The sequence below is a fragment of the Solanum dulcamara genome, chromosome 2 (assembly GCF_947179165.1).
Source record: "Solanum dulcamara chromosome 2, daSolDulc1.2, whole genome shotgun sequence".
In the NCBI taxonomy this organism is placed as follows: Eukaryota; Viridiplantae; Streptophyta; class Magnoliopsida; order Solanales; family Solanaceae; genus Solanum; species Solanum dulcamara.
This window is the reverse complement of record NC_077238.1, coordinates 61,147,480-61,169,964: the sequence shown is the minus strand read 5'-3', so window position 1 is coordinate 61,169,964 and position 22,485 is coordinate 61,147,480. Positions and strand designations below refer to the sequence as shown.

Sequence of the window (22,485 nt, the reverse complement as noted above, 5' to 3'; positions counted from 1 at the left end):
ATCTCATAGCAATGTAAAGAGTAACAAAAGACAAGCTATCACCTAGATCAAACAATGCATAAATATCAAAATTAAAGACTTGTAACATATCCGTGACCACATCGGGAGCCTCATCAACCTCTTGTCTAGCATGAAGAGCATAGAATCGCTTGTTGCATTGGCCTACCTTAGGTTGAGCATGGGCGTCTTATTGCACTTGGCCTCCTAGAGGACGACCTTCTCCACCCTTGTTGACAATAAGAGGGCACTCGGATCTCTTATGGCCCATCTTGCCATATCCATAGCAAGCACCCGTTCCCATCAAGCACTTTCCTCCATTATTCTTTCCACACTTTGCACACTTAGGAAAAGAAGGGCTACTAACATTTACACCTTCTTCTCCTTGAGGTTTAGGGTATGGTACCCTATCCTTAGCAAACTTCCTCCCCGAGCTTTGTCCTTGTTGAGAGCGTCCACTAATACCAACGGTCCTAGCATTGGAGAATCCACCTTAATACCAAACCCTCTTAGAATCCCTCATCCTAATTTCCTTAAGCTTTTATCTTTCAATTTATTTGGCAAAAGTCATGAGACGAGATATGTCCATCTCCTTAACAAGCATAGCGGTGCGATATTCCTTAGCAACCAAGTCGGACACTCCCGATATGAATTTACTCATTCGAGCATGTGGATCGGCAACCAGTGAAGGAGCATACTTGGATAGCTTAGTAAACTTGAGGGCATAGTCCCTTGTCCCCATATTTCCTTGTCGAAGATTTATGAACTCCAACACTTTAGCCTCTCTTAACTCAAGAGGGAAAAAGTGATCAAGGAAAGCAAGTTTGAACGCTTCTCATTCAACATGACATTCATCCACCCTCTCCAACTTTTATTGAGTGTACCATATCTAAGCAACACCCTTAAGTTGGTAAGCTGCCAACTCCACTTTTTCTTCCGAAGTCACCCCCATAATATTCACTATTTTGTAGACCTCATCAATGAACTTTTGAAGATCCTCATCAACTTTTGAGCCATGAAACTCCAGAGAATTCATTCTTGTAAAGTCCCTTACTCTTGAGGATAGAGTAGGGACATTAGGAGGAGTCACAACACCTTGGTTGGTCACCACTCAGGCTAATATAGTAATGGCGGTTCAGAACTCCACATTAGTCACTTGGTCTGGTAGAGGAACATTTTCTTTAGGAACCGGGGGAGCTTGGGCTTCATTAACATTATCTCTCCTTGAAAATGGTGGTCTTCTTGGAGTCATTTTTCTGAAAATCGCAAAGAAAGACTATTAAGGAAAAAAAGACTTACGGTAAACTCTATAGCATGACATAGATCGTGAAAGAAGTGAGAATTCCTAAAACGCCTCATAGCCTCTTATTCATAAGTGTGGTGCGCTTCACACCAATGAATAATACTCTACTTGATGTGGCATGTTGAACACCCTAGGATACTTGACAAAGAACCTTATGCTCTAATACCAAGTTTGTCACAATTCGGCCTAGGGCCTAGTCGTAATACGGTGATTAAAACTCCGAAGGGCTCCAACCAAGCCCCTTGTACATATCATAAGCATACATAAGGTAAAGCAAAAGCGAAAATATTGTAAGAGAGTCTAAACCATGAATAGAAATTAAGGAATGTCACATGACAACATAGACTCAAAATATTTGTCCAACTAGATGCCTCTACTCATGAATATGGGCGGGGGCTAAGACATGTCCCTAGCTCACCCTCAATATAAAACATAACAAAAGTCCTTGAAAATAGTAAACTTGATGACTAGTCCCCGATGAATAAGGACTCACCACGAACACCGCCGGATAGAAAAGCTTACTAGCTACGTGGACGAATATGATCTTCAACCTCAAACCCTATATTATGAGACAATGTAGACAAAAAGTATGAATTTGTATGTTGGAATATACTAAGTATGTGGGCGTGACATGCAACGTGAATCATGGAATGCATTGGTCGAGCAAATCTCATGGTAAGATGAGGTAAGTGAAGACATGAGAAAATCATATTGACCAAAGCATTTAAAAAGCATAATTTAAAATCATAGCATACATAAGGGATCATACATATGTGGGATAGGAACCATAACCCACAATAATACCATGTGAGCTATAACATGGAATCCCGTTGTCTCCCCATATAATGAAGAAAAAGAGGAATCTACTTGCCAAGGTAGACTCTACCCCGCTAGGCGGATCATACATATGTTATATGTGGATTCAATAGCTAGGCCATAAAGGCAACCTATGGTGACACATAGTTTATAGGACATGAGGCTGCTACTAAGTCTTTTGATAGGGCTCCCACCTCAAGTCCACTCAGTGCTAAGTCAAATCACATGGAATACATGCATAGCATAGAAATCATAATTACTTATATCATAGTCATGATCATAGATTTGAAATCATAGAGTAACTCATTTTCATAACATACTTGTAATGTGAGAATTGTCCTTCATCATTACAATCATATTTGCGTAATTCATATCGTTAAACCTTAGGTCACCACATAGGGCCCTAAGTCACCTTTTTCATAACTTGCATTCATACCTTGAACTTAGATTAGAACTCAATTGCATAATCAATTGACTTTGAAAATCATGTAATTAACTTGAAAAATGTATGATCATAAACTTTATATCATCCCATACATAATTCATATAGATAATATCATTAGGAAGTATAATTGAAAATACTCATAATTTTCATCATGAACCCTACAAATCAAAATAGGAGAATTCATGGAAAACTCTTCAATTCAATACAATAACCATCAATTTATATCAAAATAGACTCATAATAATAATTTGAATCATAATTTATGCAATTGGAGTAGAGATCATAATGCCAATAAAATACCATATTTTAATTTGATAGAAAACTTGAGAAATTGATTGGGCTTCATGGGTGAAAGGTTCCATGAATCAATACCTACATACCTTAAGTGAGAACACTAAATAATTTGGAAGAACTTGAGGGTTTTGATGGAGAGCTTGAGTGAATTTACTTAGAGTCTTCAATGGAGTCCTTGTGAGTCTTTTGTAGAGAGAGAAATATTTGAGTAGGTGAATTATAGAAAAATGAATAGAAATTAGAGGTTTAGGTTAATTTATAGAGTTGAATTAGGTACTAAAAACGTCTAGGTTCATTAGCTAACAATTTAGGAAAAAGTCTAAAGTGACTTTACTAAAAACTAAATTCGGCCAAAAATACACTGCCAGGTCCGCGATGCAGAGGCAAGCAAGTCCGCGATGCGGTCTTGTCGCGGACCTTACTGGTTTGCGCAGTTTCTTGAGAAATCTATTTTTCGATCTACGAGTCCTAAAAATTCACCGAGACTATTTTCCTATGGGTTTTGACCCCTCGATCGATATTTCAAACTCGGATTTTCCAAAAATATTAAGGATAATGCATTACTTAAGTGGTCGATTCCCAAGATATTCTTAAGGCACTTGTGAGCATTTTGAGGAATGTTACATGTTCAAATTATGTTATGAGTGCTAGATGCATCCGCATAGTAGGCATGAGGTTGTAGGTAAAAAATTGGAAGCAGTCAATGTGTTTGTTAAGGGAGATTAATGACTTAAATTCAGGTATTGTAGATGTCCTGTGGGCACATGAGTTAAAAAGGGGATTGAGAGGTTATTCGGAGTTTCTGTCTCTGGGCAGGCCGCCCTGATGCGAGGAACCCCATTGTGGCGAGGCTGCTAGAGCGGGATAGGTCCTACTATGGCAAGCCAGTATGGTTATGGGAAAGGCCTTAATTGACCAAATATTTTTCTCTTTTAAGTGAGATGTTAATTATCCTAAGTTCATATGATGGTGTGAAATTAAATATAGTAGGGTTAGACGGGGTTAGTACTGACCCATAGTTAGAAATTTCTCTATGTGATAGAAAGGCTAGATCTTGATTTATATTAGAGTTGGCAGCAGACCAACTAGAAGGGATGAAAGTTAGGCTTGAACGACTCTAATGAGGTTAATGAGAATGATAAGAATTTTGCATGAAGTTGCCAGTGAATCTCTTAAGAGCATATTTTCTTCTTGTTGATTCATTTATATTATGCGATGGGTATCAGGTTGATTGATGATGCCTACCAGTACGTGTTGCTTGTGCTGATATTACTCTTGCTATGCCGCTTGGCATAGTCTGGTTGCAGGGTCAGTAATATTTCTTAGGTGAAGACGAAGATGATTCTGTGACAGATTCTACTTTTTCTTCCTTATGGTGGGAGTTGTGTCATTATTTCATTATATATTGTATTATTAGAGGCTCTTGTACTTATTTAGACTAGTATTTTGGGGGGTGTTAGATTGTTCTTTGTAATAAACCATTAGAGTTTTAAGTTGACATAAAGTGATTTTATAACTCTTTTGACCTATTATTAGTATTTTATTAAACTTCTGCATGTCCTTTTGTTTAAGGGGTTAAGGGTTCTCCTACCTAGGTGTTAGAGTGAGTGCCCGCACGGCACAATGGGTTGGGTCGTGACAGTTCGTTGAAGGCATACGTATCTTGATAAACACCTAGTACATGAACAGTCCGCGGAAAAGTTATTGTAGATTCAATTAAACAATTAATAAAGCAATGTTAGAGTTATTATTACACAAAAAAGTGATTTAGTTAATCAATACTAAAGTCATTATACACCAAAGATCAAAAGAACAAGTTTTTATAGAAAAAAAATAACTCAAGCTCAACAATTGAGGAACTACCCGGGAGGGGGTACAAGAAAATTATATACCAAAATTTAAGTGTTGGGCTTAAGAAAATGATAAAGTTAAATGCTTAAATTAATTCAAATTTAAGAAAATATTTATATTTTATTTATGAATAATATATAAATAATTATGAATAATATATATATATATATATATATATAATTTCTCGATTTGGTTTGATTATTGCGGTTCATTTTTAGTAAAATCAAAACCAAACTAAATAATATTAGTTTTTAAAATTTAAAACCAAACTAAATATCAGTTTTTTAATCGGTTTGCTTCGGATTACGATTTAGTTTGATTTTTTAACCATAACCATGAACAACTCTAATAATACTATTAGTCTAGTTTAATCATTACTAATTCATATAGGAAGAAAAAAACACAATTAAACTCATAAATATAAATTAATTGCAGTTATTTTTATAAGTTTGCTTTTACATAATGATAGTGATTTTTTTCTCTTTTTAAATTGAACTCCTAAAATTGAATTAATTGAAGTATGGGTTACTCCTAACCTTTTTTTTAATCCCCCCTAGGAGCTCTCGTCCCTTTTGCTCCCTTAGTGACTCAAATTTACAACTTCAAATTAAAATTGAAGTGTATTTACTATTTGAGCAACTTCCTCTTGTCGGATTACTCCTAATTTCTATGGACATGTTTGGTAGACAATACTAATTAGAATAGTCCCTAGATTAAAATTTAGTCCATCAAATTCATTGTTTGGTTACTCTATGTAACCTAATACATGGATTAATTATACACCATATGAGATCTTATTTTATCCCTAAAAAATGGAGGGATAACTTATCTAGGGGTAATCCTTGGATAAGACCCCTTAATGACTAAACTATCCTCCAATATCCCTTGGAAAATTTAATTAGGTAAATATTTTTTAATAAATAATTACTGATTTTAGTGATACTTTTTATTTACTATCATCTATAATAATACATAGCAATATTATGATAAATTTGTTATGCATTAAAAGTGAATTATGCATGTAGTATAAATGTATTATAAGTGTTTTAAAATATATTATGTTTGTTTGATAAGAAATTGACACAGTTTATTATAAGTGTATTAAAGTGTGTGATAAATATATTATCCGTGAATAAAATTTATATTATATGTGTTTTATAAATTATTCTTGATAATATGTATTAAAATTGTATTATAAATATATTATAAGTGTCGAGTAAAAAATGTTATTTTTATAAATGATAAATATTTTCTTAATATAGTATATTTATGTAAGTTTCCCTTATCCCTTTCATAATTTTCTTTTGTAATTTGATGTCCTTGTTAATTATATTGGATTGGTTATAAATGTCCATTTTAATTCTTCAAATCTGTTTTAGTGTAATTTGGTGATTTCACAAACTAATTTTTTTTCTCCATATTTGGTTTGCCATACTGGGTTGATTTATTATTTTTGGGTTCTTTTTTTAGGTGTAGTTCGTTGATTGACCACTTAAAATATTTATTTTTAAAAAAATAAGCTTCAGGTATTTTGAACAATTTAAGTAGCCTTAAATCTATATTAAGTTTAAGGTATATTTGACCAACTAAAAATTAAATGGATTTTTACTTTACTATTATATATCATCTTTTTGATGTTAAAAATAAATGATTTATATTTTTTAAATTTAAAATTGACGTTTTGTGAGTGATTAATTTATTGAGTTGATAATTATTTATCTCAAATAATTGAAGTGAGAATATCGAAATGTGCAAAGATGGATGAGTCTCCATAAGAACATAATTGTAAAGAATTTTATTTTATAGAATTTTAAATCAAATACAATTTAATCAGTGCATAACTTATCTTCATACCAATTATATATATATATATATATATATTAATCGTTGAAGTTTGGAGGTTGGATGCCGCCGCTATTGTCTGTTTTTTACCGAAACCCCAATCTCTCTTGGAACCTTCCCGAATCAGGAAATCTTTATTTAAAATCCAAGATATCTTCAGTACCATTGTCCTCTTTGGATCTTTGGTAATGGAGGGAGGTTCAGCACTATCAACAGACAAACAGAATGAATCGACGCCCTCTTATACCTATTGGGTTAGACAAACGACGCAAGATGCTGCACCTTTACCTCTTCCGAAGAAGCTCACATCTGAAGACCTCAATAATCAAGCCAATAATCCTCAAACCCACCTTGGCTCGGCCTGGAATAGGGTATCTCCCGCATACCCACTCTCTTTTTCTTATTATTTTTTTTATATTGAGAGGGGAAAAGAAAAGTTTGATCCTGTTTGTTTTCTCTATATTTTTGGTAGAAAGATCACATATTCATATTGCTTTTTAATTTAATCTCTGTTGGATCAAAGGCTGATGTAGCTTTGTGGCAATGTACGAGTAGGAAGATTACGTTTTTATTTGATTTTAGGATAAAGGGTGGAGTAACTATGTCTTTTGCTCTCTTGTTCAACTCGAGAATATTCATATGGTTGTATGTTCATTACAACAACAATAACATACCCTGTGCAGTTCCACAAAATGGGGTCTAGGGAGAGTAGAGAGTATGCAAAGAGAAGTTGACGGATCTTGGATTCAATTAAAAACAGTGGAAAACAGTCCAAAATATGAACTAACGGAAGTACACAAAACAGTAGATAATAACAAAAATAGCAGATACTAACCAAACAATACGATAATTGAGGTATAATGAATCAACAGATAACTACAGAAATTGAAAGACAAAAAATTACAGGAGCAATACTGTGACTGCTCATATGAACGGATAGCCAGACAAGCCACTGCTATCTACTAACCTTCTACAAGAATTCTTGTCCCACACCCTCTTATTTAAGGTTATATTTAAGGTTATGTCCTAAGCTAAAATTGCGGCATGTCCTGTCTAATCATCTCTCTTAAATACTTTTTCAATTTACCTTTAATTCTTTCAAAACCATTCATAGTCAATCTTTCACACCTCCAGATTGTGGCATCCATGCATTTCATCTTTACATTCCTGAACCATCTCAATCTTGCTTCCTGAATTTTGTCCTCTACCAAAGTCGCTCCCATCAGCGCAACATTTTCATTTCTCCAACTTTCATCTTCTAAATATGAGAGTTCTTGACTAGTTAGCACTCCGCCCCATACAATATAGTTGGTCCACCAGTTTGTAGAACTTCTCTTTAAGTTTTGGTGACACATTCTTATTATACGATATTTCGAAAGCGAGCCTCACTTTCATCTTCTAAACGTGAGATTTCTTGACTGGCCAATATTCCGCCCCTTCCAATATAGTTGGTCCAACCACCAATCTGTAGAACTTGCCTTGAAGTTTTGGTGACAGCTTCTTATTACACAAGATTTCGGAAGCGAGCCTCCACTCCATCCACCTTGTACCCAATACAGTGAGTGACATCCTCGTCAATCCACCCATTTCCTTAAATAGACCCAAGACATGATCATATATTCTACTGACTACTTGCATGTTATCCCTAAAGAATAATCTCTTATCATGTTTTAGGTAGCTTAAAACTTCGATATAGTGAGCCTTTCTTGTACATTACTATACGTCAATTTAATAAGAAGTCTTCTCCTTTCCTGGCAACACTTTTTATTTATTCGTAGTTTTAGTGGTCTCGTCTCTTTTTTATAACTGATCCTATGCTACTACTGTTTTTCGGGAAATTTTTGGCAGCATTTGTCATCTTTCAACATTATATATTTGTCCAGTTAGTTCCCAGTCTGCCACATAGTCTTTGGCTAGTTAGTGCTACATAACAACTTTTTAATTTTGTTGTCGATTTCAAGTTATCTGGTCAAGCTGACGGTGTTTATATCTTTATGTCGTGTAGCCTTATGGATCTACTGTAGTTTTAGGGCCTGTGAATTATTATTTTTGAAGCTGGTTACTGGTAACAATCCTACTATCCTATATCTAAATTGAGTCTAAAACATCAAGAATAGAGATAATATCATTTGGGTATAACTGATTATACCAAAAACATAGTATCAAAAGTCAAATTCAACATAATCTTCTGTATACTATTCTATATTCTCAAAACATCTAGAGTTCCTTTCCTTCCATATTGTCCACCAAATGCTTGCAGGGACAGTTTTCCATCTACTTCTATTTTTAGCCTGCATAGCTGCTTCCTCCCTGCTCTGAAGTGCTTCTGTAATCTTTCCGGGCATAGTCCAAGATATGCCTTTGAGATTTAGGAATAGTCTCCAGAGTTGGCCTGTGATCTTACAATGAAGAAAATAGATAGTTAACTGTCTCAACAGTTTTGCCTCAAAAGAAACATCTAGAACATAGTGTTTTCCCTCTCCTCATAAGGTTATCTTGAGTTAGTACTGCCTCCTTAGCTAGCAACCATACAAAACAAGTCGCTTTGTGTGGTGTTTTGGTTTCCAGATGCATTTCCAAGGCCAATTGCTTGGCTGTTGGTTGGAGTGATTCAGCCTACTGTACACAATATTCACCTTGAAAGATCCCTTATTAATTACCTGCCACCATAAAACATCTGGTCCTGTCTGCAAACCATTGAAATCATTAATTTTGTTGAAGAAATCAGCCACTCTTTTGATCTCCCGAATCATTTAGATGTCTTCTAAAGGTGAAGCTCCACCTTGAGGTGTCCAATGGTCTGCAATAGTCCTTTGATGATGAAGAACTAGATAGTGTATGTCTAGGAAGAGTGATCCTAGGTTGCTTGCCTCATGCCAATCATCCTTCCAAAAGTCAGTCCTTTCCCCATTAACCACTTTGATCTTGGTAGTTGCCTTGAGTTCATTCCAAAAGGTTCTGATAGACCTCCATAAACTTACCCCATAAGGTTCTGTGAATTGTTAGAGATTTCTGGTCCAGTGTTCTGAAAGCGCTCGCCTCTTGCCAAAGGTGACATGGCGAGGCAAGGCGAAATCCAATAGGTGATGCAAGGCGACAGAATGACGAGAGGCGACAGAATGGTGAGGCGAGAAAGGTGCGTCATTTGTATTTTTTTTTAAAAAGAACTGATTTAATAATTAAAAGAAAATATTAGGTCTTTTGGTTATTTTGACAAACCTGTAGACCTGCACTCTATTCTCTCCTGCCGTCCTGCGCGAGACTTTTCTCTCCTTCGCAGTTCGCACAAGTCGCGACTTTCTCCGGTTCTTGTTTCTTCTTTCTTCTTCAGCTGTTCAAGTGTCAACTCTCAACAGGTACGTTTCAGTTTTCATCTTCAGTTCTTTTTTTTCTTCTTCTCTTCTTCAGTTCCTCTCTTCTCAGTCGACTCAGCAGTCAGCAGAGTGCTCTGTTTTTATATTTTTTGACTTTAGAGCTATTGAGTTGTGAGTCACTGACTGTGAGCAATCTGCCAATATTGATGAAGAATCCGAGGAGGAAGAAGATGAGGAGCAATGTAATCATAATGAAATGGATGTTGAGCTTCAAGATTTTGATAATCTTGAAGACGAATAGACTTTTAGAGTTTTAGTATTGTTTGTCAATTGTCTTATGAATTATTGAATTATTCAAGTTCTAGACTTTTTGTATCTACTATTAGTTTTTTGAATTGGAATATTTGCTAATATATGTTATTGCTATTAAGATTTTGGATATTTATACATGCAATTAAATATTTTAAGAATTTGGTGTTAATTGGTGCCTCAATACAAAAAGGTGAGCGTCTCGCCGCTCGCCTCGCAGCGAGGCGAGGCAGGCCCTTGTCGCCTTTCGCCGTCCAAAACACTGATCTGGTCAATCAGGAAATACACATGTTCTCTATTTCACTCTTATCTTATAGATAGATCTACGTGTTGTCTCATAATGGATGCAATCAATTTGTCTCACGATAGTGTTAGTCAGTCTTAGGCTAATGTCTTGTTTTAGGGAGATATATTGTTCATGTGGAAAGTACTTTTTCTTGTAGAATAATTATGGTGTTTGATTCTACTAGGTACCTATATCATTTCAGTAGTAAATGAACTGAGTAACTTTTCACATCAAGACTTGAGCAGATGCTTAGAGTTCATCGAACTATTTTGTCTCTGTGATGACTCAAATTTGATCTCCTATGATCTTCATCCTAATTTCATCTTTAAAAAATTGTTCATGTGGCATTACTCGACATTACTATTCGAATAGTACTATTCCAACAACTTTATTCCTCTAGTTCTATTTCGATGGAACTATTCATGTGAGTATTATCCCGAGGGCTTTATTTTAATTAAAGATAAAAATCCTGCATACTTAGCTTAATTCAAAGTATTCTGGACTCGAAGTTATTTAACCACTTGAGATTGAGGGTATGCTGAAAATCAAGAATATCAATGTAGTTATATGTTTAAAGTATGTCTATGTTCATTGTATTTGAGTAAGTGATTTTATAGAAATACCTAACTTTGTTAGGCGTAGAGAGTTAACACTTACTATACTGTATTTAGGCTAAAACTTCTATATAAGACGCCTTTCTTGTACATTGCTATTTGTAAAGTTGTGCGGTTCTCTTTTTGCATGCTCTATGTAGTTGGAACATTTTAATGCATATACACACCAGAAACTGCCCCTTTCAACTAAAAAACTTTCAGTTAAACCCGGTGGCCCATTGTATCAATGTCAAATCAACAACACAGCCTGGCTATTGGCTTATTTCCATGCTGGGGTGATGCCGCTATTGCTATGCTAGGTTTGACAACTAAGGTTACAAGAAGATCTGAAATAGCTCAGTCTTTTGGACTTGGCTGTTCCTTTTGGGCTGGTCAGAGTCATGGTATGCCGACCTCAATGAGGAATGCTCACTGTCCCGATCCAGAGAGAATGAAGGAAAGATGGTAGCCTGAGGTTTCTTAGATGTCATCTGCCACTATCTCATTCTGATTCATTCCCTTCCCCTCTCAAAATGAAAAATAATCATAACAAACAAATAAAACGTACTGGGAAAACTTAAACTTCACAGGAAAAACATTCATGACTATTGGTTTTGCAGGGTTTATGTCTGCTGGCTGATTCCAATTACGTCACGTATCAAATGATAACTTTTATTTTTCTTTTGCAGGCTGGAACATGGGAGGAGAAAAATCTAAATAAATGGGCGAATGATCGAATTAAGGTGTGAGCACGACACTCTCTTCGTCACATTTTGGAGTGTTCTTTTTTAAAAACTTTCCATGAAATTGCCTCTCCTTGCGATGTACAATGCTTACATCAGCCCATCATCTGATGTGGTGGAATCATATCTTTTGAAGATCTGATTGGTGTTTTATATAAATTTCCAATAAATTATGACCAGTAGCTCGTTAAAAGTTAGAACAGAAAGTAAGTTTTGAGTATTGAGTATATTATCTTTATGATTGGCAGAAAATAATGGGCCTAGAGGATCCGATTGGTCCCTTCTGCCAAAATGCCCAAAAATAAGCTACAATTCAGTTAAGTGTCCCCCTCTTTCTGTTGCCAAATTCTGAAAGGCTAAAATAAAAATCATCATATTTGACATGGACTGAAATGATTAAGCATCATAGCGCCTTAAGATTCAATTATTTTTGAAGGCGTTTAACAAAGAAATAATATGGGATGATATTATTTGCAGTAAATTAGAAAGACAGCTTAGATATCATGTAATCTGTGGATGTGATAAGAGAGTTATGATTCCTTTTAAGAACATCTCTCATTTAGACTGAGACGCAACCAGATTGTAACCTGTGAATTGAGAGCATGAAGGTGACTTCTAGGGGAGTATTTTAAGCCATGTAGGCATATGGCTTAAGGGGTCACCAAGTGGATGTACTGCCGGTAAGGAATGAGAAGCTAGAACTTAATTAGACTCCTGAGCCCGTTAGACACCTTTGAGGACACGAACAACTAGAAAATGGTACTAAAGGTAGTTATCTTTACAGCCCATATGATTAGACTTTATAGTTCTATGTCACTTTGTACTTCTCTACAAATCGGTGAGCCTTTAAAAGAGGACGTGATCTTTCAAGGAAGAGTGATTTGACATACTATAGAGGGAATCAACAATAGCAGCATATCCTGCGTAGTCCTACAAGGGGGGGTCTGAGCAGTGTTGTAAAAGGCAATCGCCTCTCGCCATGGCGAGGTGACTCTTCATCACCTATTAGCTTTGTGGTGAGGCGAGGCGACCCTTCATCACCTATTAGCTTTGTGGCGAGGCGATCTTCAAAAAGCGACGCCATGGCAACAATGGTGACAAAGGCGAGAGGTGAGAAAGGTGCCTTTGGTATTTTCTTAAAAAAAGGCAACTAATTTAGGGTTTTTAAAGTTAAAAGGTAATAAAAACAAGAAAAAAGTAATTTTAGAATTTTCTTTCCAAATTTACTTAGTTGCACTCTTAGACTGCGACTGTGAATCCAACCAGTCAACTAAACTAGACTTTTCTGGCGACCAACTACACTTTTTTGATGACTCTAAAGTCTAATCAATATGTATTTCTTCTTTTCTTCTTCAGATTTTCTTCCTCTGTTTCTTTTTCCTTCTTCTTCTTCTTCTTCAGACTTTAAAGTTACTTCTACCTCTGTTTTTTCCCTTATTGTTTTGACTTTTGTTATGTTTTTTTCTCATTCAAGTTCTAGACTTTTAGTATCTACTATCTACTTTCAGTTTTTGATTGAAATATTAGCTAATATGTTATTGCTATTGAGATTTTGATTATTTATATGTGCAATTAAATGTTTTAATTTTTTGGTATTAGTTGACGCAACACTTCAGAGAGCGCCTCGCCGTTCTCTCGCCTTGTGGCAAGGCAGACCCTTGTCGCCTTTCACCGTCCAAAACACTGGGTCTGGGGAGGGTTGGATGTACACAATCTTAATGCTATAACTACTTGTGGGGTAGAGAGGTTGTTTCTGATAGAGAGAATCGGACAGTCTTATAATCCATAGTGGGGTTATCAACTGTCTAAGCTATTCCGAATCCCGCTTAGTGCTGTTTTTAATATGGTAATATTATTATTTGGTTTATTTATCAAAAACAAAAAGCTTATAAGCTTGGAATTATCAGCTGTCCAATGAATTCTCCATTTTGCTTTCAGTTTTTGTGATTATAGAGCCCAAAATTTGATTCACAGTTCTCTAGCCTATATGAAAACCCTCCTGGATATTAAGGATAGTCTAATTTGAAATTCCGCACACAGACAATCACAGACACACACACATTATTACTATATATAATTAAAATTTGTAGAACTCACAAGAGTGAATTCAGAATTTTAGTTCTTTGGTGATGTGAAGTTGGCCCACACACATCACTTGATGTTGCCTTTTTCTTGCGTATTCTCATTTTTGCCCCCACCCTTTTTTAAGACCATTCCCATTAGGGCCTTTGTAATTGGTGTGATACGATAGTAATTTTATATGGATATCTTCTTACCACTTATTGTATTATTTTTGAGTTAATTCTCCCTCCGTATCAAATTAATAATCACTTTAACTCAAAAAAATTATCCCAAAATAATTGTTAATACGAAGTTAAAGTGTGTAATTATTTTCAACTATACCCTTATAGTTCTTTTTAGTATTGTTCAATTCTCAAAAAACATCTACTCCCTCCGCCCCAATTTTAAGTGTCTTAGTTTGACTGTGCACGGAGTTTCAGAAATAAAGGGAGACGTTTGAATCTTGTGGTCTTAAAATAAAGATGTGATAGTCCTTTAAATCTCGCGGTCTTGAACTTGTCATGTAGAATGATAGAATTGGAAAACTTACTAAATATAGAAAGAGGCACTCTAATAGAATTGGAAAACTTACTAAATATAGAAAGAGATGCTTTTTTGGGACAAACCAAAATGAGAAGACACTTAAATTAAGATAGGAGGAGTAATAAATACGTTAACTTGGTAAATAATACTTTGTATTTAGTGTTTTTCTTAATGGGCATGATCAAAGCTATAACAATAATTGAAATGGGGCGGACGGGGTATTGTTTTAAGGGGCATATAAAAAATAAAATGACAAGTAAAATAGAATGAATGAAGTACTTTATTAATGTGTTTTAATTATTACTTATTAATATCCTTATAGATCGTTATTAAGTTAATTTGTGTAAAGGCTCTAAATTAAGGTTATAATTATTATATATAAACTTGTAGTCATTGATTATTTTTTTTATTGTATTAGATGATTTTATAGGATGAAAAAATAAATTTTGCGAGCTTTTTTGCCACATGAAATTATGAGTGAACTTAGCAACCACAACAATATATCTAGTATAGTCCTTCAAGAGGGGTATGGGGAGGGTAGGATGTACGCAGATTTTATCTGTACCTTTGAGGCGGAGAGAGGTTGTTTCTGATAGACATTCGGTTTAAAAGAGAAGTTTCTCAAAGCAAGGAAAATACAATTGCAAAATAGTAAGATACAAAACAAATGGAACAACAGATAATACCACAGATTGAAGAATAAGAAACTAAGCGATTATTACTAACTACTACTAATAGGAGGGGAGGACATGAGGCTAGCCCCCTGCCTCTCCTACATACCGTGCGACAACACTCAATTACCTACTAATCGTCTACTGTAATTCTCGACCTCAATGTCTTTCTATCTAGGGTTTGTCCTCGGTAAGTTGGAGTTGAGCCATGTACTGTCTAATCACATTCCAGTTTTTCTTCGGCCTACCTCTACCTCTCCTACCCTTGCTATAACAAACCTCTCACACCTTCTTACTGTGCCATCCGTGCACCTCCCCTTCACATGTCCAAACCATCTCAGTCTCGTCTCTCTTATGAGTGAAAATAAATTTACTTTGATCTATAACTAAGAAATTTACATGCTCACAAATTCATAAAAATGCCAATATTTTTTGATTTATGATCTTGGTTGAAGTGTAATTATTTACATATTTAAATACTTGTCCACCTGTGTCCTTTTAAAAAAGTATAATTCTCCGGCCTAACTTCCTCATAAATACATTTTTATTTAAAATTATCCAATTATGTGATAATGAACTTCAATAATTATGAAGACTTATCAACAAGACATGTTTATTGTGCCATTAGATTATGTTAATTATAAAATAAAAAAATATAATACAAATTAGACATCTTTAATAAAAATTACTACTTTTATATATTGATTTTGGGCTAGGGCTTTGCACGAGTGTGTCTGTCTATCTATCTATATATCTATCTATATATATATAGATATACATACACACATTTGACATTTCCGAAAAGTTAGATTACACTTCCATTCATCCTTCTCTCTTCCTTTTCCTTTGAATGTATTATTGCGATGGAAGTCTTAGGATGCTCTATTTACGTTAGCAACCCAGTGGCACCTAGTCTTGGCTCTGCAGAAAAAGGGAAAACAACACTTATACCCCAAAAAGGAAAAGTATTTACCCTTAAATGCCATATTACTTTCATACCCCTTTCTTATTTTAAAATGACATAAGTTTATTTTAAAATTCACGCGCTGATGTAACACCCACACTTCATGATACCGATAAGGTATCAATATACCGATGGAGTATCACAGAGAATTAAGCTCAACCCATTGATACCGATGGTCTCAGTCCTATATGATACCAATATGGTATCAATATACTGACGGAGTATCACAAAAAATATATTTACTAATTTAGAGTTAATAAATAATATTGCGATTTTAATAATTTTTTTAATTTTTTTATTTTTATATCTTAAAAAAAGAGCTCAATCATATATGATATCGATAGGGTATCAATATACTGATGGAGTATCACAGAGAATTAAGTTCAATCTTACATGATACCGATATGGTATCAATATACCGATGGAGTATCACAGAGGATTATTTTATAACGGTGATGGTGACATCAGCATGACGTCATGCGCGAAATTAAAAAGGGAGAAAGTGGGGTAAGAGAGTAATTAGTTTGGGTAATGAGTCTATTAAGGGTAAATAGTTCGGATTGGGTCCAATTTGGGTAAATAGTTTCACAATTTAGTCTATTTGGTGTAATTTTCCCAAAGAAAAATCTGCTCTGTGAATAAGTTCCATCCACGATCATACTCTCTTCTTTTTTTGGGTAATAAATTGTAAAATATTACCATTACCATCAGAAAAACGATACATACAGAGCACACTTCTTCATACTCCTTATGCATTGTCTTTTAATGCTTCTTCACAGTTTGAGTTCTCTGAAATTACACTGTGGATGACCAATTTATGAAGTCATGATGGTTGATTTCATGGCTGCCGGATTGCCCATCATCAGTCTATTAGTAATATATGCATGTTCATTTTACACTATACAAATTATTTGAAGTTTCCAGTATTTATTTTGAAACGATTTTACTACTTTTTAACATGAAAAGTGAGATCTGATAGCAGTTCTCCAAATACTGTTTCTCCTTGTAGCTATGCAAGTCCCACACCTTTCTTAGGAAACCATTGCTATAAACTTATTTTGGATGTTTCTATGGAAACATTAGAAACCGTAATACTTTTAAAGATATCTGATTGGTGGTCTTCCTTCGGGGACATCAGATTAACTTTGATCTCTTAAAGATATCTGTCTGGTTGTTCTCAAAGCACTGTCTCCTTACAATTATCACAAGTTTCTAACCTTTCTTAGGAAAGTGGAAATAAAACTTATTTTTGGATGTTTGGTAGAAAAATGTAAAACAAACTTAAGCTATATACAAGTAGTAAATGTTGAAGATGTAATGATTTTCAATTTTATCATAATCGGATTGAATCATATTTCTTTTATTTAGTTCACCATAGTACCATAAGCTCGCAATGTTCAACAATTATGTCATATAGTTTATAGGCCTTCTGATGTTTTTAATTATACAGGGAACTTTTTATGCTTGGATATGATTCATGGTGTGCCTTCTTTTTCTATCTTATTGTATTTTTGTATTAGTTTCTTCTTTATGAATCTTTATGTTAAAAAATTTACAATTCTTTTTGTGTTTTGGAAAATATTTTGAAAAGTTCCAATTTTTATTTGGAATGATAAAAATCTTATTACTTAGATCAGAAGTTAGAACCATACATGTGTGCGCAGCCGTGTATGATTTTTAGGTATGTATCTATGTCTATGTTGCCTGATTCTCTTGAATGGCAGGAGCTGCTCATATCTGTGGGATCACTGGAGTATTCTGGCGGCAGAGCAGAAGTAGCCGAAGTAACACGATGTTCTGGTGATGTGAGTGTTTCTTTTTATGCCTAAAGTAGTTAGCTATTTTAGGTTGATGTTAGGGAAACAACATAAAGGATTTTTTCGATTCTTTTTTTTTTCTTTACTTTCATCTTCTCTTTTCCCCTTTTCTTTTCAAGAGACAATGGTATGGAGAAGGTGAGGTTTATTTAAATTAATGGTCTGGATAAAGTGAGAAAATATGAAGTATCAAACCCTATAAAAAAATTCTCACGCTTTAAACTATGACGCACATAATTTTGCAGGACCTTAGCAAGGAAGGGGATCTAATTTTATAGTTGTATATTGCCGAAGTGCTTAGAAACTAAAGAATCGATTGTGTTTAACTGTCACGCCCCGAGAGGGTACCCTAAGCGTGGCCGGCACTCGAAGACCATTGTTGGTCCACAAGCGGACCACTTTGTCCGATCACACATTCAATCACTGAGCAGAAGACTCAAAATGAATTTAAAAGACCTTCAAGTGGGCTAACCAAATCAACATTTCGAGAAGAATAATCTATTTAAACAAATCTCAAATCAACTCCATGTCATAAGGATAGTTTTGAAAATCAAAACATCTACTCGATACTATCATCTATCTGTCTATGAAGCGTCTATCACTATCAAGAAGGTGTCAATGACAAGCTTATGGCTACCCCAAAGAAAATACTCAAAATAAAAGATAATAACTCAAGAGTGTCTCCGGATGCAAGGAGGACTCACCAAAAGGTGAGAGTAAAAATGATCTTCAACGATGCGCCTGATGAGGCTCTTTAATATCTGTATCTGCATCATGAAACGATGTAGGCCAAATGGCGTCAGTGCATGAAATGTACGAGTATGTGATATAGCTGAAAGAAAATTTACTCAAAGATATTCAACTCAACTCAAGGGACTCGACTCTAAAAATAACTCAACTCAATAAAGATGCAAGTTAAAAAATATACAAGGTCTTTCAATCGACTAAATCATTTTTTTCAAATCTACTCAATCGTATGCAATCTCAATCAAATCAAATAATTCATTTTGTATTATTATTAGGGAGTTTCTCTAACCGACAACCATCACCATATGAACGAGTGATGTACAAAGAAGCAGTGTCGTCACACCCATCCAATACTTTGTCAGGGTAAGGGACGAATCACTATCATTGGATCCACAATCAATCAAAGTCCATCGTTTCAGAACTTAAGAGGTTTAACCCTCCATCCTAAGCTGGCCACGTAGTTTATGGGGTTCGAGTTATGTATACTCTTATCCAAATCGGTGCTCAATACTACTCCCAAAATATATGATCTTCATATCTATCAGGCAAAATATTCAAATCATCTCATCAGGTCTTATTGGGCCCTTTTCAAAACTCAATCTCATCTGGAATCATCATTTTTTTTTCATTTAAAAACATGCTTTCAAACTCAATCAGATCTCCTCGTAACTCTATCTCAAATAATCATATATACTCAAAATACTCATATTTAAATAATAATAATCTTAGAGACTTCTTTGACTCAACTCATATGAAAACTCAAACTCATGTAAAATCAATGCTCAAATCATCAAGTTCTTTCAGTAAAATGATCATTCATATTTCGTCAAAATTCTTTCTCAATTTCAATCAATCATGCTCGACTCTCATACTCATTTAGACTCAATAATATATATATATGTATATATATATATATTATTATTATTATTATTATTAATTCAAATCACTCTCTCCATCAATGCATAAAAACCATCATCTTTACTCAAAATTATATATGTAAAAATTATGATTATCAAATCAATTAGGGTTCACGGGAAAGTAGCCATGAACAACAATTCCAATCAAGTGAGAGAGAAAACAACAATAATCTCAATACATAAGTATACGGAACTCAATAGAAGAATAATTAACTCATTCGGAATTCAAGAAACTAGGTTAAACTCAACTCATTCTCAACAATCGATAGAATTTGATGTAGGGCGCGTCGACGAACTCAATCCAACGCTATAAATAGTTTTACATACCTTAATGACGAATTTTGAAGAAAACCTTGAATATAAGCCCTAACCTCGGTGTGTTTTTGAAGTTCTTACGTGTAGCAATTCATTTTAAGAATGAGAGGGTTGAAGTAATGAAAACTGATTGACTTTGGCTTTTGGGGAAAGTTAATAGTCGTGGTTTGGGGTTATGGGATGAGAGAGACAAAAGAAACCCTCCTTGAGTGTGAAAATAAAATAAAACTTAAAACTCTGAAGTAACGTACGAGATCGCGCAACTGAAAGCTAGTTTGTGCGGCACTTCGCGCAACCTTAACAGTAACGCTGCCTTTGCTGACGTCCACTTCGCGCAGACTATGTAGTGTCCAGAAAAATGAGCATAATTTTTGGCACACAACTTGGATTGACGAATGGTCAAAAGCTGTTGAAAGAAGATTTTAAGGCCCTTCAATTGGTTAGTATTAAGTAGTAAAACTCTTCATATACAAGGAGTCCCTTATAATCCTTAGTTTACATCCAATATACTTCCCACACTTAAGAATCGATCTCACATATAACATACAATTATAAATCATTGGGTTCAAGCCTATGCACGTATGAAGAATGATTTGGGTCTCAGCTTAAAAAATTTTGGGGTGTTAAATTAACAGTTTCCTCTCTTCCCATGATCCCATCTATTTAATTTATGAGTGTATTTACAAATAATCTCTTAAATGGAGATAGGCCAAAATGATATGATATTGTCATAATGTCATAACCATTTACTTTCACAAAAAATATGGTGTAACTTGCAGTCTTGATCATTTCTATTTCTTTCCTCGTGATGTTTGGATGACACAACAGGCATTTTTGGTGACTGTACGGAATAAGAAGCGTGTTGGCTATACATATGAGCTCACGATCAAAGTCAAGGGTACTTCTTTTCTTCTTTGAAATCTGTTTCTTGAAGTTTTCTACCCTAACTTTCTAAACTGTTACCATCTTCTTCTGTTTTCATTTAACAAGCAAATAATGTTATTTCATGTAACAAGCAAATAATGTTATTTCATTTAAGAAGAAAATAATGTTATACTGTAATTAGGGGAATGGCTTGTTGGAGATGAGAAAAAGGTGATCAAGGGCAATATAGATATACCAGAGTTCTCATTTGGCGAGCTAGATGATTTGCAGGTAATTTGCTAGACATGTCTTTATGCTTCCATATAAGAAACAGTCGGAAATAATTATTTGGTAGTATGATATGGTTTTGCAGAAATAAGAAAAACTAGTATTGCCCTTCGTTTAGACCAATTTTATCTGGCGCATACAGTTGTAGACAAGAATTATATGTATTAAGTTTTTTTCTAAATAGAAAAACATATAGTCGTGTCCTTCCTTGATGCAGACGTAAAAGAAATAATATAGTTGGTGCCTGTATTAATTTTTTTTCAATAAAGGGGAGAAGTTTCTTGGTGTGTTTTTCTCGCATTTTGAATATTTGACAACCTTTCTCCCCAAATAACATAGGGAGAGAAATATGTAGTGACATAATTTTCTTTTAGCTAGTTACTATCAACTTTTGTTTTTAATTTGTAGATTGAAGTGAGTCTTAGTGAAGACAAGGATCTTGGACAACAAGACAAGCATCGGATAAAACAGGATATGAAACAATTTCTGCAGCCTCTTCAGGAAAAATTGTTCAAGTTTGAGCAGGAACTGAAAGAGTTGTAGTATGGTACTATTTTCTTGAAGCTTTCCGTTTTCTTGTGGTCTGGAGCTGTGGACGAATGTCCCTTTGGCTGGAAAGTGTTATTTCAGCTTGGATTACTCAAAATGTACTACTTTGGCACAACTAATTAAGAATATTGGGATTCTAGATTATTTGATGTTGTGGTGATGGTGACCATTCCCTTATTATTTGATAGTATTTTTAGTGCACGGCTGATGGTAATATAGTACTAACCGAATCGTCAAAGACACTTCAAAAAAAAAAAAAAAAAAAATTGGTTCGTAGCCTAAACAGGAACATTTTTCCTCTATTAAAATGTATGTGTAGAACCCATTCCATCTCCTCATGCATTGCTCTTCCAAAAAAGCATTACCTGCCAGAGCGTCTTAATAAAATTAGTGAAAATTTTGATAAGAATATACAAGCAAACATGAGGAAATATCAATTGAGTATATTTATATGACATTAAACATTTAGTTAGCCTCACATAGTAATATAACATTAAGGATTAATTTTACTTATAAGATGTTAGTCATGTATTTACAATACATTACTTTGGATGTGTAAAAAATTTGCACGCAAGAGTGTGGTCAATGAATTTGAGGGAGGTGACACCAAAAGTTGGTTTGGATGCCACCTTCATAAAAAATGTGTAAAAATTTTATTTACTAATATCAAGATTTGAGTTGTTTATTTCAAAATTCTAAAATATTTTTGGTAAAAGATAGAAAGTTTTTTTTTACAATTTTACAATTTTCAATATCATTTTAAGTGAAAATAAAATCATAAAATTTAAAAAAAATGCAACTTTTATTTATTGATTGACTTTATCCTTATGCTAAAATAAAGTTATTTATACCCCTGACGATTTCCCCCAAATCAATCTCAAATTCCCATTTTCAACCCAAATTACTCATTTAAAACAAATTTAAATCCGACCCGTACCTTCCCTAAGCTAACCCGC

General features: G+C 34.5%; 1 protein-coding gene across 1 annotated transcript; it reads left to right on the top strand.

The window, feature by feature from the left end:
- Positions 1–6,593: 6,593 nt before the first annotated feature.
- LOC129880608 (uncharacterized) lies at positions 6,594–21,673 on the top strand. Its single transcript, XM_055954703.1, has 6 exons — positions 6,594–6,919; positions 11,740–11,793; positions 17,757–17,837; positions 20,657–20,726; positions 20,895–20,983; positions 21,389–21,673. Exons 1-6 carry the CDS (start codon positions 6,737–6,739, stop codon positions 21,521–21,523), a joined length of 612 nt encoding a protein of 203 aa, XP_055810678.1. The 5' UTR covers positions 6,594–6,736; the 3' UTR covers positions 21,524–21,673.
- Positions 21,674–22,485: the final 812 nt, after the last annotated feature.

What these genes read in the sequence shown, in the direction of transcription:
- LOC129880608 (XM_055954703.1), top strand. Translation starts at nt 6,737, where the DNA reads ATGGAGGGAGGTTCAGCACTATCAACAGACAAACAGAATGAATCGACG. An exon ending in GGGCGAATGATCGAATTAAG is followed by an intron (nt 11,794 to 17,756) that starts GTGTGAGCACGA and finishes CTTGAATGGCAG; the next exon opens with GAGCTGCTCATATCTGTGGG. An exon ending in GCTCACGATCAAAGTCAAGG is followed by an intron (nt 20,727 to 20,894) that starts GTACTTCTTTTC and finishes TACTGTAATTAG; the next exon opens with GGGAATGGCTTGTTGGAGAT.